Source organism: Orussus abietinus, unplaced genomic scaffold (genome assembly GCF_000612105.2).
Source record: "Orussus abietinus isolate OABI.00-Male unplaced genomic scaffold, Oabi_2.0 scaffold293, whole genome shotgun sequence".
Taxonomy (NCBI): Eukaryota; Metazoa; Arthropoda; class Insecta; order Hymenoptera; family Orussidae; genus Orussus; species Orussus abietinus.
The window spans coordinates 43,264-61,399 of record NW_019394438.1 but is presented as its reverse complement, the minus strand read 5'-3'; the positions used below and the strand labels follow the sequence as shown (position 1 = coordinate 61,399).

General features: G+C 41.3%; 5 protein-coding genes across 5 annotated transcripts; 3 read left to right on the top strand and 2 right to left on the bottom strand.

Moving 5' to 3' along the window:
- Positions 1-104: 104 nt before the first annotated feature.
- LOC105697115 (dynein light chain 1, axonemal) lies at positions 105-1,131 on the top strand. Its single transcript, XM_012420156.1, has 3 exons — positions 105-389; positions 449-597; positions 662-1,131. Exons 1-3 carry the CDS (start codon positions 387-389, stop codon positions 1,107-1,109), a joined length of 600 nt encoding a protein of 199 aa, XP_012275579.1. The 5' UTR covers positions 105-386; the 3' UTR covers positions 1,110-1,131.
- Positions 1,048-3,055, bottom strand: LOC105697112 (zinc finger protein ZPR1). Its single transcript, XM_012420153.2, has 4 exons — positions 2,869-3,055; positions 2,538-2,790; positions 2,027-2,446; positions 1,048-1,937 (listed from the first exon to the last, which is right to left on the bottom strand). The coding sequence occupies exons 1-4, from the start codon at positions 2,992-2,994 to the stop codon at positions 1,396-1,398; spliced, it is 1,341 nt and encodes a 446-aa protein (XP_012275576.1). The 5' UTR covers positions 2,995-3,055; the 3' UTR covers positions 1,048-1,395.
- Positions 3,056-3,272: 217 nt separating this feature from the next.
- Positions 3,273-5,173, top strand: LOC105697109 (DNA polymerase epsilon subunit 2). Its single transcript, XM_012420147.2, has 3 exons — positions 3,273-3,913; positions 4,000-4,686; positions 4,867-5,173. The coding sequence occupies exons 1-3, from the start codon at positions 3,299-3,301 to the stop codon at positions 5,137-5,139; spliced, it is 1,575 nt and encodes a 524-aa protein (XP_012275570.1). The 5' UTR covers positions 3,273-3,298; the 3' UTR covers positions 5,140-5,173.
- Positions 5,174-5,199: 26 nt separating this feature from the next.
- Positions 5,200-17,850, bottom strand: LOC105697111 (egl nine homolog 1). The gene is made up of 5 exons (XM_012420152.1): positions 16,972-17,850; positions 15,963-16,660; positions 8,619-8,738; positions 7,868-8,078; positions 5,200-7,206 (listed from the first exon to the last, which is right to left on the bottom strand). The coding sequence occupies exons 1-5, from the start codon at positions 17,348-17,350 to the stop codon at positions 7,175-7,177; spliced, it is 1,440 nt and encodes a 479-aa protein (XP_012275575.1). The 5' UTR covers positions 17,351-17,850; the 3' UTR covers positions 5,200-7,174.
- On the top strand, positions 11,401-14,579 carry LOC105697117. Its single transcript, XM_012420157.1, has 2 exons — positions 11,401-11,738; positions 14,217-14,579. Exons 1-2 carry the CDS (start codon positions 11,674-11,676, stop codon positions 14,464-14,466), a joined length of 315 nt encoding a protein of 104 aa, XP_012275580.1. The 5' UTR covers positions 11,401-11,673; the 3' UTR covers positions 14,467-14,579.
- Positions 17,851-18,136: the final 286 nt, after the last annotated feature.

Sequence of the window (18,136 nt, the reverse complement as noted above, 5' to 3'; positions counted from 1 at the left end):
GAGAGTAATGCCAGAGATGAGCATGTCTGGTAATGCCCGATTGCACTGTAACAAGCTACTCGCTCTTGGCAAACATGCTGCCATCTATAGCGCATTATCCAAACTCCTTACTCGCGTAGATTCGAGACATTGTAACGAAATCCGGGATTTATCGAACCCAAACCCAGTAAATCCGAATTTAAGTGTCGATCGAGACGCTCAGGATCGGATTTGCATTTTAAATTTCGCGCGTCACGAGCAACGTTTGGCGCCGTTCCTGCAAATGTTTCTGCGGATGTATCTTCACCTAATAGCAAAGAAATATTCATTTGTTTAGCAATATGAGTCGACAGTTCACCAATCTTATAATTAACTTTTGAGACCTTCTAGTTTGGTTTTCAATAAAAATGGTATATCCTCCGTTGCATATTTTTAACTTAAAATCATATTTATACAAGCGTCGTTGTAGGCAAAGGCTACTACGTGTAAAGAAGCAATTCAGAAGTGGGAAGAGAAAAATGCGTTAACTGCAAGCGAACAAACAGAAATATCGCTTAGTTTTCAATGGCCACCAATCGATAAAATGGATAACAGTCTAAGTACATTAGCGAATGTCCAGTGAGTTTTTCATTGATCAAGTCTAGCGAAAAGCTTTACATGATAAACATTTGAAATCTAATAGGATGTTGTCCCTCTCCACGAACATGATCGAAAAAATATCTGGGATAAACTCGCTAAAGAACTTGAGGATTCTATCGTTAGGCCGTAATTATATTAAAACGTTTTCTGGACTGGAGGCAATTGGAGAACATTTGGAAGAATTATGGATATCGTACAATTTAATAGAAAAAATTAAAGGCGTTGCTGCACTTAAAGCATTAAAAGTTCTTTATATGAGTAACAACCTGGTAAAAGATTGGGCAGAGTTCAACCGCCTACAAGAGATTCCCAAACTTCAGGAATTATTGTTTCTAAATAATCCCATATGCGAGAACATGGACGTCGAGTCTTGGAGAACGCAAGTAATGAGAAGGCTACCCACTCTCAAAAAACTTGATGGCAGACATATTGTGTTAGTTATTTTTATAGAAACAGCACTTGCTACAAAAATGTACTTAATCAACAAATAATATTTGTAATATTATTTTCCCAGGCATGCTACAGATGACTGAATTAAATTTAATGAATATAAAATTCCATTCCAATTCCGGCACACTGCTAAGACTAAATATCACTTTTCTATTGATTTATAAATCTATGCTTTACATATTGACTTTCAATAGTTGAGTAAACTTCAGTATTTAAAATAGATATGATGAAAATGGATGCTTGTACCATTTTAATTTTATGATGATGTATCGAGATTGTTCTCACTTTTCTTCAAACTTGTAACCCTCAGGTACATATTGAAACATTTTAGTTTTCATAATTCTCCACTTTCATGTCATTCAGTCCTAATTCGTCATTTTGACTGAAGCTTCTCTCATACTTTGTGATTTTTAGTCTCTCATCTGGTCCATCCTCGGATAAACTTTGAATGAAACTATTGCCTGCCGGATCGTCAAGTACCAGTGTAACCTTTTTGTTTCCCTTAAGAATTTCCTCTAGTTCCGCAATAAAGTCATCCATCCTTTTAGCAATATTTGGATCACAACTGTCACCACTAAGAGTCGTCGAGGAGGTCAGCTGTTCCTTTATAGCAACAATAATGCCTTCAACTGTAGTGAATCGACCACCTAATGTAGAAGAACCTACTTCCATCTCAAGTTCAGGTATTTCCATATTGCAAGTTTCTGATTTTAGTAGATCTCGACCGAAGTCTTCTTTTCCTGTAATAGTTATTTCCATCTTGATTCCTTGTGGTTCAATTCCTCCACCGCTCTTAACTTCGTTTGTTCTGTTCCCACAAATATCACAATTTGTAGCCATGATTACAACTTCCTTGAAATGTGGAATATCTGAAGATTTAATAAAGAAGTGAATCAATTAACAGATTCGAGTTATCGCATAAAGAAAGCAAATTATTCATTTAATTATGTCAACCTACTCGTCATTTTCATATTAGTTTCACATGGACTGTTACAAGCAGGGCAATTTGTAGGAAACGTTAAAACTTCTCCTTGCAATTGTTCAAGGGTGAAATCTTCATCGGCAACTGGTTTCAGTAACGCATCTTCATTCTCATAATAGATTCCCAATGAACGATCTTGATCTTTTGTTCGTTTAAAGTGTTTAACTTCACATGATTTATCTTTAAGTGGTGTTTCAGGATTTTCAACATGACAATTTCCTGAGATGTCTTCAAAAATGATCACAAATGGTTCTTTTAAAAGTTTCAGAGAACGTAATTTTGACAGAAATAAGTCTATTTGAACTGCTGATGCTTCATTTTCTTTTCTGCGTACAGGTTGGTCCTGTTCCAATCCGGCGATACTTTTGTCGATGATTCCTTCTATCGTTGTTACTTCTTCATTTAATAAGAAACACAATAACAAAAGATGTTATACCCTATTTTATAACATCTACTAAAAAAAACGTAAAGCACAATAACAACGTACCTCCTTTTTGGGAAAGAGCAGGAATTTCAAAATCTAAATGTGGAATCCGAACCATAGTATAGTCCGATTTAACCACTTGTCTGTTCAAGTCCCTAGGTACGGAAACGTTCAATGTTATTCTAACACCTTTATCGGCAACTTTTCCTCCATTCTGCAGCTCATTATTCTGATATCCACAAAATTCGCAGTCGAAAGACATAATAATGACATCTTTATAATGTGGTATTTTAGTTAATAAAAGTCTCGTGATACCCTAATCAAAGGAAAACAATTACATATTCATTATTAATTACTTACTGTCAGGGTATAATGCGATTGTATGAATACGTACGTTTTGTCCACAATTCATACATAAACTTTCGATCTCATTGATTTCAGATTCTGAATCTTCTGCCGCAAGATTTCGAAAAATCGGCTTTTTGTCCTCACTTTTCGTCGGTATTTCGTTACCGGCCATTTCGAAATATTGAGGTTAGGTACTACGTGGATACGATTAGGGAACAATCTGGAACAGCTTTAAGTTTACTCAAATCACTACTTTCAATTCGAAATAGTCAAAATATTCCATTCTGCAATAAGCAGCAGAAATAAATAAGATGTCAAGTAATATATAAACAAATAACGATACTTGACAGAGATCAGTTGGGAGATTGCTTACGGGTAGAGTCGCGCAATTGCATTCTATGCTGCCCTCTGGTTTCGTACGTTATTAATATTATTTGTTTATATGTAAAAAGCAGAGACTGTAAAAAATAGCAATCATGGGTAACGAAGAGTTGGTGCGAAACGTAAAAACAACATTTTCAATGTATGGTATGATTTTATCGAAGGAACTTTGTGGAATATTAGCTAAACATTTAAAAACCATAGAAGAGTCAAAACGAGATTCTTATCTTAACGAAATTACTGAACAAGTGTTATCGCACCAAGTGGAAAACTCCCACATTACGATCGAACATATAAAACATGCCATAACAGAATGCCTCAAACCCGAATCGAGTTTACAAGACACGGAGACTGTGATAAATGTTATAAATGCTTTTGATATTCCCAAATTGAAATATAATACTGACAGGAAACAGTATGAACTAAAGAAAGTTGAGAAGGACTTATACGCCGACGCTATTTACAAGCCTTTGTTATTCAAAGACAGGTTTTCTATATTATGGTACAGAACTTTGCGTCATGAGATGTTTACTCCTATTCAGTTCGGCCAAAAGGATGCAAGTAAATGTGAATTAACTGCAATAGAGTATTTGTTCAGCGAGTCAAAGTCTGATAATGTTTTTGTAATGGGTATGTTGTGTCAGCTTACCGAGGGTGACTATTACTTGGAAGACAGCAACAGGGTTGTTAAAGTTAATCTGCATAATACAATATCCTTTTCGATCTCCGACCCATTATGCTTTATACAAAACAATGTAATACAATTTTATCTATATGATTCTTAACTTGTTCGCAAAAATTCCAGGCAGAGCTTCTCACCGAAGGCTGTATAGTTATTGCTAACGGAGATTACATAAATGATGTTTTACACGTTAAAAATATGGCATTTCCGCCTGCAGAATTGTCAAGCAACAGTCGTGCACATTTAGGAAATATGAATACATTTGGAGGTCCACATCCAATATCTTTAAAAACTTCTGAGAAATTGAAGACTCACGAATTGACCGTTGGTAGCGAAGCAATGATAATATTCGTCTCGGATCTCTGGGTCGATGATGCACTTGTCCTTATTAAGTTTAAAACAATGATTGAAGGGTATTCGGACGATCCACCTGTAGCCTTTGTATTTTGTGGCCAATTTACGAGCACTCCTTTAAACGCAGGAAGCATCGAAACCGTAAAAGATGGTTTCAAACAACTGGCCAACATTGTGGAGCAACACTCAGATATAAAACAATTCAGTAAATTCATTTTTGTCCCCAGCTTGCAAGACATAGGTACACCAAAAATATTGCCAAAAGGATCGTTGCCCGAGTACATTGTGGAAGACTTTTCAAAAAGAGTGCCCGGTACCATACTGGCCACAAATCCTTGCAGGATACAGTACTGTACGAAAGAAATTATTGTCTTCAGGGAAAACATGATAAGTAAAATGCGTCGTAACACAATTATATTCAATGACGCGGAAGAAATCGAAAAACATGTAAGTTTCCCATTTCTATACACTACGTAGCCCTCGCATCGTTAGGTCACAAAAAATCTAAGATCCTGTGTCCCGATGTTGAGATCACTTTCTATGGAACCAACCATTGGCGTTGTCTCCTTATACTACTTCATGATATACATCATTCATCGATCCAACAATTTCATTAAATTGTTTCAGTTTGCCAAAATGATAATATGTCAAGCACATTTAGCTCCCTTGACTTTGTCCGTTAGTGCGGTATACTGGAAACACGATTACGCCTTGCAAATCTATCCAACCCCTGACCTCATCGTTGTTGCTGATCAGTACGAGCCCTATGAGACCGAATACAACGGCTGCTTAGTCATTAATCCAGGATCATTTCCAAAGAACAATTTCTCATTTAAAACTTACATCCCCTCGAGGAATCTAATAGAACACTGTGAAATCCCCAGCGAGTCTGACAGTTAAGTCCGTACCATAAGTGCTGTACATAATAATTAACCGAAACATTGAAAGTGTAAACTTTCACAGACTGTACAATATTTATTATTCTTCGTAAATAATAAAATCTTTCACTTTTTTACAATACTTCAGATGCAGCCCCTTCGCTCACAACTTAGATTAACAACTTTAGCATTAAGTTAACAGTATCTTCAATTAAACTAAATTGGAGTTTTAAAAATAAGTTATGATCACTCGTCGAGGATACCGGAGAAGGAGACGGGGCACTGATTGGGATCCCCGCGGGTAAGAGTAAGAGGAAAGAGTGTCGAAAAATTTATTACTACGCGTGAATTCGCATAATCAGCTTACAGAAGCTAATTTTGTCCTATCTTTGCTACCGCAGCTTCTTCGTCGTTCGCGCCACTGTGCGGCGTGGCGAGCTTAAATATTCTCAAGTAGGTAACAGCCGACTAACACTGCAATTTTCGTATTTTTTCATTTTCTACATCTTCCCAACACTCTTCTCAGTCTGCGACTCCGAGCGGAGTCTCGCCTCGGAGTTGTTGCGCGCGGCATAGGCAGTAACCACATCTATCTAAGTTTAATCAACATAAATAATATGTAATGTAATAGTAAACAAGGTGCGTCACATCGGAATATACATACAATCTTACAGGTACAGACTGCGTGCCTTTCAAGACCTTCCCTCTTCGCACTGGAAGCATAACCGTTTAACTGGCCGATAGAAAATTCGTACAAAATGTAGCTGAAGTCTGTAATATCCGTTAAACGGGAATCTCGATTACATTGATTATTTCTCCCCAAAATGCGCCTATACCGAGGGGATGTGAAAGGTGGCATCCGAGAGCTTAACCCTTCATGAAACTTCTCTCCGAACTGGGTGTACCAAATTCATTTGGATTTCATTTCTTATAAAAAACGTTGAAAATATCTATAGGCAAATTTTGTAAACAATTGAAATTATCCTTACAGCCTCCACATCCACATTGTTAAGTTTGTAACGATCCGATACACCCACTTCGGAGAGAGGTTTCATAAAACCTCTGATGCCACTTTTGCGTCCTCTTAACCGAATCACACAAAGTACGCGCATAAGTGACACGTTATTATTTAACACGCGCCTTAACGTAGACTTTAACGACAAACTATATAAGACATACTTTACTCGTGGAACGTTCGACGCTTCAGCCATATTGGTACGAATCAACGCCTGATAAGTCATTTGTCGATGACGGCACGCTTTCCGTCAAGAGGACGTACACGTCATCGTCGCAACGAATACTTCATCGGCAGAGTGAATCTTTGACATAAATACATTAGGTGAAGATTGTTTTCTTTAAAAAAAAAAAAAAAAAGAAAACAAAAAATTCCCTCCACACAGAGCTTTGCTTCGTCCTAATCGATTTTCCTTTCTGCCCCTGCACACCCACGTTAAGTGAGTTCCTCGACGTGTTTCACTTCGCCTTAAAGGGTACAAACATCTTGCCATGTACCTTTTGCGAGGTCTCGCGAGACGCAGCGAGAACTGCATTTACTGGGAACTTTACGTAACGCATCGTAGAAATGACAAAACGCGCGCAAACAATTGCGCACTCGCGGGTATTAAATTTTTCTAGGAAGACAGATGCGACCACGATGTACAAAAGAAGGGGGGAAAAGAAAAAGAGAACAGACAATGGATACACGAGATTTACCCGTGACTCGTCGAGTGTGTCATACACGTCCGAACACATTATTAAACAACGACCGATTTACAATGTCCAAACTGCGCGATAAAAAGAAAACAAAGATGAATAGACTATTGCACATCCTCGGAGAATTCAATATCCCAACGTACATTGCGCATACCCTATGTTCAATTCCTCTCGCAGGATCGTCGGATGTATCTTATACGTATATGTATATATATATAATAATAATACACAATGTTTATGTACCGGTGCTTTCCTCGTGTAACTATATACAGATGCGTAAGTCGAGGCATTAGAGTTATAAGTTCAGTCAACGGACGGTATTGGGGTCCCTCAGACTGTAAATCTCACGAATTCTTCTGCTGACCGTGTATCTCTCCTGAAACGAAATTCAAACCAATTATAGACATTCGGCGGAAGAAAATTTACATATCTACGAATTTAAATATATACGTATGTACACGTTTCGTCTCCTCTCCCGGGTACAAAAATTAACAGCATCTTAACACACTTAATGTCCGGGGAGTCCTTTCGTTACTTCCGCTTTACATTCATTGATTTGTTGCTCCGTTGAAACTTCAGAACAATTAAGGCCGTTCGTTCCTTGTTATTTCTAAGGTCCTTTACGAAGCTCAAAGTAGTAGATCTGTTTTACCGACGTCGATCAAATTTCTCTACGTGTTCCACATCACCTTAATGTGTCTTCTACAGACGTAACACCTGGCCGTAAACAAGAGACAACAAATAAACGACAAAAAGTAACTGCATCTTAACGCTTAATGTCCGGGGAGTCCTTTCGTTACTTCCGTTTTACATTCATTGATTTGTTGCTCCGTTGAAACTTGAGAACACTTAAGACCGTTCGTCCCTTGTTATTTCTAAGGTCCTTTACGAAGCTCAAAGTAGTAGATCTGTTTTACCGACGTCGATCAAATTTCTCTACGTGTTCCACTCCACCTTAAGGTGTCTTCTACAGGCGTAACACCTGGCCATTAACAAGAGACCAAGCCGAAAACGGCATCCTAATTTCTTTTCCTTACTTTCTCTCTGGTATCTCCGACAAGCTTGATTCCTTTCTTCGGCATCGAAGTACCAAAGCGTGATGGCGTATCTCGTCTTGTACGCCGGTTGGACCTCGTGAGGATTCCTTCGGTCCGACCAGAAGAACAAGATCCTGTCGAACAAGGGCTCGATGTCGGCCACCTGATCGCGCCATCCCTCGGGGAATATCCTGAGGAGGCCCCCGTTTTTCTGAAAGGCATACAAGTAGATTAACCAAAATTGCCATTTTCCACCGTACCCCTTGAGTTGGGCTAGAATTTCGTACACGTGATAGCTCCCAATCAAACAAGTCGATTAGAATCCAACAAAAGTGGAGTTAGTGATATTTCTATTCAATTAACCCTTTGAGCGGTAAGCACTTCCGACATACGGGCGAATTTCCTTAGACCGTGCGCACGATATTGGACCAAACGTCGGACGCACACATGCGTCGACAGCGCTCAAAGGGTTAAGAATTAAAACTGTAACTATTTTAATCCCCTTTAAAGCACGGATTTCTTCAAATAAAGAAAATAAGTCGAGTTCAATCCTCACGGTCACGTTTTCTCCAATAAAAAGAAACATTCACATTAAAGCGGACTTAACCCTCGTTAGAGGAATGTACTCTTCGGCAAAAACTTCGGAATAAACCGACCGTGATCCCTGGTCAGGATAACTGAGGCTTTAACAGAGGTTTAAAATATTCCAACGAGCAATCGCAATGTTTAAGCGAAACGCTAGGTGTCGTACCTTAATGTCCCAATTCCTGTTGAGATAATAAATCGCCGTGATGCACCTTCCGTCCCGATTTGGATTGTCCACGTGTTTAACATAATGCGATCCGTGGCCAGGGTAGCAAGCGACCATTGCCTGAAACCGAAAGAAGGTTCAAAAATGAGATCCCCAGGGATAGGAAAGTATATAGAGACAACGAGGAAAATCATCGAAATCCTGGAATTGTCGCGACTAGGTGCAACAATTCGCCGAATACTCGTTCCCATTGTGGGATAGCCGGGAGCTGCGCATTTCATCGAGCACGACCGCTATCTCGACATTGTTACTAATAAATCCCCGCGAGCGCTTTGTCTACCTCACGTGTATTTTCCTTAGGGGTCTCCTAAGATAAGCAATCGCGAGCAATGCAATTCGCGAGGTCAATGCAAACACCGGGGGAGAAGCAGCTGCATGTGCAAAGTGCACAGTTTGCCGTATTACATACATGCCGTATAATATACATATACGTATAAATATATACGTATGTAACGTTGTAATGTAATACGTATGTATTGTCGTTACGTTGTAATGCATTACGTATACGTACATACGCATACATAACACTTTCATATCATAGAGAAGCAGCTGCATGTGCAAAGTGCACAGTTTGCCGTATTACATACATGCCGTATAATATACATATACGTATAAATATATACGTATATGTATATACGTATGTAACGTTGTAATGTAATACGTATGTATTGTCGTTACGTTGTAATGCATTACGTATATGTACATACGCATACATAACACCTTCATATCACCTTAACACATTCGCGACCGTTTTTAATTGTTTTCCATTAACAAATACCGAGTACCGGCGAAAATAATGAAATTCTGATACTGGTTCACGCAAACTTGTATCGTGTATCGATATGGACGTGAATTCACGTCAGCGGAAATCAGGGATAGAATTTAAGATGACGTGAATTCACGTCAGCGGCAAATCAGGGATAGAATTTAAGATGACGTGAATTCACGTCAGCGGCAAAACAGGGATAGAATTTAAGATGACGTGAATTCACGTCAGCGGCAAATCAGGGATAGAATTTACGATGACGTGAATTCACGTCAGCGGCAATCAGGAATTAGAACTTGAAAAGACGTGAATTCACGTCAGCGGTCGGGAGTGTATTAACAAACCCATGTCATGAATGGCCCGTGGCATTATTTTCGCGGCTCGTTCAAACGAAAGTTCTTTCAATGAGTCTGAAAAAAAAAAAGGAGCGAAGAAAACCAGAGGGCATTCATACGTGTCCCGGCTCTATCTTGATTTTTATCAGTTTGACAAGTACCCTCCTTACTGTCTAACGCGTTGCGGTTCGCCGCATGCGGTAGCTAAGTCACGGTGACAAGGCATCGAGTCTGTTGTTTATTACACCGAGACAACAGACAACGTCCCGTGTACCCTGATTTCCCCAACATACTCGAGGGATTAGGGTACCCACCCACTTCGGTAAAGATAAGTCGAGACATAGAGACGTACACCGAGGATAGATAACTCCACGGCGTGCACGTGCTCCGTGATCCTAGCGCGCCGCCTAAGTGCACCGCCCTAGGGATACAATCAGCGATTAATTAATCGGATTTCGATCTAATCGAGCACGGTTCGATAAGATTCATACTTCGAGGAAGCGTGCACTCGAGAGAATAATCCCGGCCGAAAATCAATTGCAATATCACCGAACGCGTGAATTGAATTCTCCCCGATCTGACGTCTATTGCAACAAAAGAAGAAAAAAAAAAAATACCCAGAATTTTTACCTAGGGAATATAGGCTTTTAAACATGCATAAATTACCATCGAACGGCATTAAGTCGACATTAACCCTTTGAGCGCTAAGCACTTCCGACATACGGGCGAATTTCCTTAGACCGTGCGCGCGATATTGGGCCAAACGTCGGACGCACATATGCGTCGACAGCGCTCAAAGGGTTAGAGGGCCGTTCTATGTGTGTATATATATTATATATATAAAACGTCAAAATATTTATAAGACTTTTCTCCAAACTCGGTCCACATGGTCTTGGTTGTCGGTATAAGGAAATAATTAATAATTGTTATGCCCAATTTTCAAGTGTTCGCGTATGTTCCTTCAAGTATGATTTCTTGTTACGACCGTCAATACCTTTTCCGCGTGCATGATTCACTTGCCAAAGTTACAGAGTTCCGAGTATAAGGTACCACCGATCTGGCAACAATAACTAATCGTTAGCAGGAAGGGGGTATGCGAAAGTGCACACGACTTCTCCGCCGTAGACGACGTACGCAGGAAGACGTCCGACTTGATTTGCTATTCCAGCATCCAAGCCCGTCTGGTTCCCCCCGGTAAAGGCGTCCTTCTCAAGATGACCGATCTCGCCGAAACGCAGAGGTCGAGAAATAAAAGACGCAATTCCGGGTGAATCACGGCTAAGTCGCCGTAACGACGGGACTTTAATCGGCGCGTTATCGCCACCTGGCTCGTTAAAATTAGACTTCCTCGGGAGTTGTTTAAACATTCGCGAAACGGGTCCGCGGTAAAGGAATCCGAATCGTGAAGTAAAAAATCGGAGGGTTTCATTTTTTTTCTCAGAAAGAAAAAAAAAATGTTATACTTACTAAAAAAATATTTTATGCATGAAATGACGTTACGAACGTTTAGGGATAAATCGACGGAAAGACTAGAAAGAAATCCCAATCGTGAAGTGAAAAATCGGAGGGTTTCATTTTTTTGTTTCTCGGAAAGAAAAAAAAAATATGTTATACTTACTAATAAAATACTTTTAATGATACATACATCCCTCAGGGTGTATCTTAAAAGTATTTTACGTCGGGTATACGCGATGAAGCTTTATGCATGAAACGTTACGAACGTTTTTAGGGATAAACCGATGAAAACTAGACGAGAAGTCTAAAATCCGGGAGTTCGAAATAGAAAGGTAGAATGGAAAGGTGGACCAAAGCTGTGCTACATTCTACGGAAATATTTGAGGTTTTCGAGCTAGCACTGGATCCGCCCGAGGAAAGTGTACCAGAGTCCTGACTCATGGAGGGGAACCTCCTTCACATTCGACACGATGACAAGACCGTCAACAGCTGCCAAAGCTTGACGTAAAGTCCCCCTTCTATGGAGTAGAATGCTCAAAAATACGAATTTTCATATCCAAGAGATTTGACGTCCAAAATTTCGGACTGTCATACAATGACTATTTAACCTTCTATGGGCCGAATTTTTGTTTTAAATAAAAAAAAAATTGGGGGAACGAAAAATCAGCAATCAGGAACCTATATATGCAAATGAAAAAAAATTTTTCATTTAAAATGTGACCTGAAAGTTACACGGGCCCATAGAGGGTTAAGGTTAAGGCGACGTGAAAGTGGCGTCGAAGAGGTTTTGTTTATAAAACTTTTCTCCAAACTCGGTTTACCGAATAGTTTGAAACTTTACAACCTGAATAGGGAAACTAGAAGGAAGGTCCTGAAACTCATGAAATTTCAATTCTTTTCAAATTTCTTAATAGGTATTTTAAAAGTAGTATATAAAAAATGAAATGTCACGAGTTTCAGAACCCATCATAGGGTCTCCATATTCACGTTTTAAAGTATGAAACGATTTGAGACACCCAGTTCTATGAAAAGCTTTATGAACGATTGATCTTTCGGATGCCACTTTCACATCCTTTATAGGTATTTTAAAAATAGTATATAAAAAATGAAATGTCACGAGTTTCAGAACCCATCATAGGGTCTCCATATTCACGTTTTAAAGTATGAAACGATTTGAGACACCCAGTTCTATGAAAAGCTTTATGAACGATTGATCTTTCGGATGCCACTTTCACATCCCCTTAAGTGAAACACGTCGAGGAACTTGATCGACGTCGGTAAAAGATTTTCTTCTAAATGCCTACGTTACCAACGTTTGTTTTCATATCGACAGCTGTGTCGAGTTAAGGGTTGGCATAAATCCGCCTTTTTTTTCCTTCTTTTTTATAAGAAGCCGAGGGGTCTCAAGGGAACCGTACACTGGCGGACATGAATGCCTCCCTTATGGACGTGGTGCCGCAGGGGTAGGAAGAGAAGGCATTCATGCCCGTCACTGTACACACGTGACTTTCGGAAGGGAGCTCCGTGTACATGATCACTTATTACTCGGGGCCTTGGCCCAAATTTCAGCGTAACCTTGGCACACACCACCGAGTCAAGTTAATCGGAGGTCAGACATCCTTCCGCCTGGCGTATATAACTGCCTCCAGAAATACACCCAATGATTTCCAGGCCCGACCGCCCCACCCACGTTACAAAACGTCCCATTGAACCCTTTCCCTTACATTAAGATGTTATAAAAAAAGTTCATTCTGCATATACCAAAACGCCACAATATTCATAAAAGGTTTCCCCAAACCGAGTTCACCGAATCATTTGAAACTTCATGGTATGACAAAGATCTTAAGCAAGATCGCGATGCTCAGATTTCATAAAAGAAAATAGTTTCTTTTCTTTTATTTATCCCAGACTTGAACCACGGACACATTTTTTAGGGAGGATCTTTTCTAAGGAAGACACCCATGACATTTCGTTAAACCAAAAAAAGAAAAAAATGTTCCGTTCATCCCGAACTAGAATGAAGACATTGCCGTCACATATTTTTCATATTTTACGACTTTTTAACAAGTGGCGGCTGCCATTTCGTATAATTCTTAATATTAAGTGCACCAGCCGTCAACATAAATATAAACGCCGGTAACGTGGGGCGTCAATTTATGATCCCGCTCAAGTATCCGAAATGGCGTTACGCCGAAAAGGGTGGAGACCGAAGATTGTTTCAGACGGTATATCATTTAGGGTTTTCTTTTTACCGACGTCGAATAAGTTTCTCGGCGCCTCACATCACCTTAACCTTCGTGCGACATGTAGATAATTACTGGCAAATGGAAGTTATCGCGTACCGGTATTGGATTTTATATATCGAACAGTCCTGGGACAAATGCCCTATTTTTTATGCATGGCAAGACGACGCACGTGTCACAAGGCACGTGTGCACCGACCGGGATATGCGAGCGCGGAGAATAGGTATATACCGAATTTCAATATATACATACCTAATTTCAATATATCGATAATTATCGACAAATGAAATTTACCGTGTACTGGCATTGAATTTTATATATCGAACAGCCCTCGGACAAATGCCCTTTTTTCCATGCATATTTCCATATATGCATACCTAATTTCAATATATCGATAATTATCGGCAAATGAAATTTACCGCGTACTGGTACTGGATTTTATTTATCGAACAATCCTGGAACAAGTGCCCTTTTTTCCATGCATGTTTCGATATATGCATACCTAATTTCAATATTTCGATAATTATCGGCAAATAAAATTTACCGCGTACCGGTATTGAATTTTATATATCGAACAGCCCTCGGACAAATGCCCTTTTTTCCATGCATATTTCCATATATGCATACCTAATTTCAATATATCGATAATTATCGGCAAATAAAATTTACCGCGTACCGGTATTGAATTTTATATATCGAACAGTCCTGGGACAAATGCCCTATTTTTTATGCATGGCAGGACGGCCCACGTGTCAGAAGGCACGTGTGCACCGACCGGAATCTGCGAGCACGGAGAAAGGATAGGTACTGGAACTTCCGAGGGAAAGGGTTCCGCGAGAGGAGAAGAGAGGAGAGGAGGGCAACGGCCGTCGACGGAAAGCAACGGCGAGAGCGGGCGAGGAAGTGCCTACGTGCCGGGAACCATACAGCGACCTAGCCGAAATCAGATCGTCGCGGGTGACAAGCGCGATATATATTCGCGCGATTAATGATCGCGAGACTATCGCTGGCGATATGCCAACGCGTCTTGGCAGGACGACCCGCAAATCGGGAGATTCGCCGAACGCCACCCGACAATTGGGGGGCCTTAAGGGGATGTGAAAGCGGCATCATCGATCATCTCAATTGTTCATAAAACATTAAAACGTGAATATGGAGACCTTAAGGCAGGCCGAAATTTCATTTTTTTTGTTTATAAACTATTTTTAAAATACTTATAAAGAAATTTCAAATGAATTGAAATTTCCTGAGTTTCATGACCTTCCTTATAGTCTTCCCATTCACGTTGTAACGTTTTAAAGTACTCGGTAAACCGAGTTGGGAGAAAAGTTGTATAAACAAAACCTCTTCGACGCCACTTTCGCACCACCTTAAGGCGATATGAACTGGACGTTCTGTTTACAGGGCGTAACAAAACTCGTAGTCACGGTTTATACAGCGCTATCCTTGTTGAATAAGGAGTCGAAAAGTCCTGTATTACTTTTTCCTACCGAGATACGTCTAACGGGGAATATCCTAGGATTGGATTTTCTACCGAGTACGTAGTCGGTATCACCGTTCGGCCGTGCGATATCGCTATCGAGAGTACGTCGGTACAGTTTCCTCCACAAATCGGATAAATGGACTCGCGGTCGTCTCATCTCGCGACAAGTGCAATCTCGTTGGCACCTCGTTTCACCTCTGGGAAGGTTAAAGCCAACCGCTCTCGCGTCCGCGGAGTCGGACGAAGTTGCGCGTCGGCTCGGGCTAGAAAACCAGAAGCGCGCACGTGGGTGGCTTCCGAGGTGCGCGAGCGGTGGGGACCGGCCGCGGCCTACGTGACGGACTGCATTCGACACTTTCCTCATCTTTCGCCTCGATGCAAGCGATACCGACCGATCAAACGGATCAATCGGATAAGCCGACCGCTGATCGAACGCACCGATCCGACACCCCCAACGTACATGGCCACGAATGTCGATACAATTCATTGTACAACTCAATACAAATTACAAAAATATGAGAAATCACCACAGAAACGATTAAATCAATTACTTTCGCGAAATACGTGCGTTGGGTGTTACGTGCAAAATAAAACGTAGGAAAATATACTGGCGATCAAAAGTGTCGAGTTAAACTGTCCGATATGAATTCCAGGACGGGAAGTTCAACTTGAAAAGTTTATACTAAATGTTGACGTCGGGTCATTGGTACAATTTACGATTCCATTATGATGTCGTAACTCGTAGCTTTGATATAATGGTGGTATATGAGTAACTTGAACTATTCAGTTTTCTGCTTCTATTCTTAGCGATATGCATGTTATTCTGCACTGTTGGAGTATGGTTCGATAACTTTGTTTTTACGCCTGTACAATGGCGTTTAGATTAGAGATGAAAATGTAAGCAGGACTCTTGCTCTTGTAATTTGAGAGACATTAAATGTGGGAACGTAAATAAAATAGGAATTATGTATTTGATAATGAAGGTGCCATGTTGATATTTACCTTTGTCCTGCCATTGATCGTATAATTTCCCATCTTGCCATTGTTATGCATCTTATTCGCTCGCATGATAATGGCGTCCACTTGGGATATCAGCATTCCAATATTCTGGCACTGTTTCTCCTTCCCATCCAGCCACGTGATTTGATCACCACGAATGGTCTTCAAGTCGCTTGCCGCGGCTTTGTTGGACACTAACTGTCCATCTTTAAACAACCCGGCGCTGTACATGTTTAATACTTCGTTTAACACTGCCGAGCCCTTGTCGATACCCAAAAAATTGTCTACCACGCACACACCGTATTCGTCCATGTCTCTAATAACGTTGCGACAAATGTCTTCGATTATGCACTCCTCGAGCTCGTTTCTGTTTCTATGAAGGAACGGAGGTGGGTAATCTTCCTCTCTTCCTAACGGCACCTCCGGGAAGTTTTTGATCCCGTTATGCCGATGCGTAGGCATCTCAAACATGGGATTTTCCGTAGGAGCCAGGATTCGTGAGGTTTCCAGTGCGGGGTTCAGAGATTCTGCTCTAGCTCCTAATATGGTATCCTCCGAACTGCCTTCGTACGTTATCGGCGATGTCCAACCGTCCACCCTTACCGTGCGAGTATTATTTCTTCTACCGTTCCTTCCTTTCTTTTGCACTTCTACTCTTTCATTATGATTTACCAAGCCCGTGAGTTCTTGATGTTTCGTATCTGTAACAAGAGTTCCTATTATCAATTTATTATACCTTCATACTAAATTTCATACCCCTAAAATCGTGCTACTTGAAATGAAACTGAATTTCTAATTAAAAATAAAAATCTAGTCACAATCGAGAAATGATCAACGTCAACTTTTTGTGGCAAACTCGTTCCCTTGTCTTATGTTTCTCCCAGGAGTCCATTCCTAGGTACGACACCAAACTTTCAACGGGGCAAGAAATAATCGTCTCGAATGTAAACCAACTCAAAGAAATAATCATACGAAAACTAAATGACAAGCCAGTACTCTTGCCGGGACGTACCGTCGACCCTGGCCTTGGCCTGACGTCCTCCCTCGTCCTGGGACTCCTCGGAACTCCTACCGAGACCCTCGTATAGGTTAGGAAACGCTGCGACGTCCAGGAGCCTCTGGGGGATCTCCGCGACGGGCACTCTCGGCGCGGTCGGGCCGGGAGTCGCGTCGCGCGGGTCCTGGGCTCTCTCGACGGGGTGCACTAGGCAAAACTCCTTGTGACGTCTCCAATCGAGCCTCTGGTGGTCCTTGTTGCAGTAAACGGCGGACTTGCACCGCGAGCACCTCAGGAGGTTTTCTTTCCTTCCGCAAATGACGCAGCCCGCTGTTGCCGTTCCCGGTGCGATTCTGTTCGGTGTCTGCACGCGACTGATCGTCGGAGCGGACATGTTTCACCGTTTATTTCCCCGGGACGAGTGCCGACGACATTTCTACGGCGGGCCGAGTCACATACGCACTCGGGTTGGCGCGCTGTCGACACTGCACGATGCCGCACACAGCCAAGCTCTCTCCGACTCGGCTTTGTCCTCTCTCTCGCCCTCGCGCTCTCTCCTTTCCTCGCTCCTATCTGCCGCTTCCAACCGTCGCTCCGACGCGCTTAGAACTTCCTACGGAAAATTTCGCACCACTCGCAAATCTCCGCGGCATTTCCTTTCACCGCCAATTTCGGGTGCACTCGGCATGGCTCGCATTTTTCAGGTTAAGCGGATGCCTCGAGATGTCGCCCCCTCTCGCGGCTGACGTCACGCCTTGCCATCCACCACGTGCGAGCGGACTTGGCCATCTGTGGGTGCCTCGCTGAAATGGCCCGTGCAAGATTTACTTCGCCACGATGTCTATTATTTATTTTTAATCGAGAATTGTACATATGCTTTCGTTCTGCTCCACCCTGTAATTAATTTAATGGTCCATACATTTACTGACAAGCACCGTGACAAAAAGGTCCCAAACTTCCCGCCTCCATAAGTCCGCCATTTTTATATATACCTTTCGAACTTATTTCTCTTAAATTCTCCCTAAAGCATAAAAATAAGGCAAATCCATAAGCAAATATTTCCCATACCTTCCCTTTTTCTTCTAGGATCACTTTGATTAAAAAGCATTTCCCAACCTACTGACCCCCATAATAAAAAAGATGAACTACTATACTCGCTCCCCTTGTGAATAGAAGATTG

Excerpts from the sequence above, each read along its gene's own strand:
- LOC105697115 (XM_012420156.1), top strand. Across the intron at positions 598-661 it reads AGTACATTAGCGAATGTCCA|GATGTTGTCCCTCTCCACGA; the intron begins GTGAGTTTTTCA and ends GAAATCTAATAG.
- LOC105697112 (XM_012420153.2), bottom strand. The coding sequence starts at position 2,994 with ATGGCCGGTAACGAAATACCGACGAAAAGTGAGGACAAAAAGCCGATT. Across the intron at positions 2,791-2,868 it reads GTATGAATTGTGGACAAAAC|GGTATCACGAGACTTTTATT; the intron begins GTACGTATTCAT and ends TCCTTTGATTAG. Across the intron at positions 1,938-2,026 it reads AACTAATATGAAAATGACGA|ATATTCCACATTTCAAGGAA; the intron begins GTAGGTTGACAT and ends TTAAATCTTCAG.
- LOC105697109 (XM_012420147.2), top strand. The coding sequence starts at position 3,299 with ATGGGTAACGAAGAGTTGGTGCGAAACGTAAAAACAACATTTTCAATG. Across the intron at positions 3,914-3,999 it reads AAGTTAATCTGCATAATACA|AAATTCCAGGCAGAGCTTCT; the intron begins ATATCCTTTTCG and ends ACTTGTTCGCAA. Across the intron at positions 4,687-4,866 it reads CGGAAGAAATCGAAAAACAT|TTTGCCAAAATGATAATATG; the intron begins GTAAGTTTCCCA and ends AAATTGTTTCAG.
- LOC105697117 (XM_012420157.1), top strand. The coding sequence starts at position 11,674 with ATGGAGGGGAACCTCCTTCACATTCGACACGATGACAAGACCGTCAAC. Across the intron at positions 11,739-14,216 it reads AACAGCTGCCAAAGCTTGAC|GACGGCCCACGTGTCAGAAG; the intron begins GTAAAGTCCCCC and ends TATGCATGGCAG.
- LOC105697111 (XM_012420152.1), bottom strand. The coding sequence starts at position 17,350 with ATGTCCGCTCCGACGATCAGTCGCGTGCAGACACCGAACAGAATCGCA. Across the intron at positions 8,079-8,618 it reads ACAGGAATTGGGACATTAAG|AAAAACGGGGGCCTCCTCAG; the intron begins GTACGACACCTA and ends TATGCCTTTCAG. Across the intron at positions 7,207-7,867 it reads TCGGAGATACCAGAGAGAAA|GAGAGATACACGGTCAGCAG; the intron begins GTAAGGAAAAGA and ends ATTTCGTTTCAG.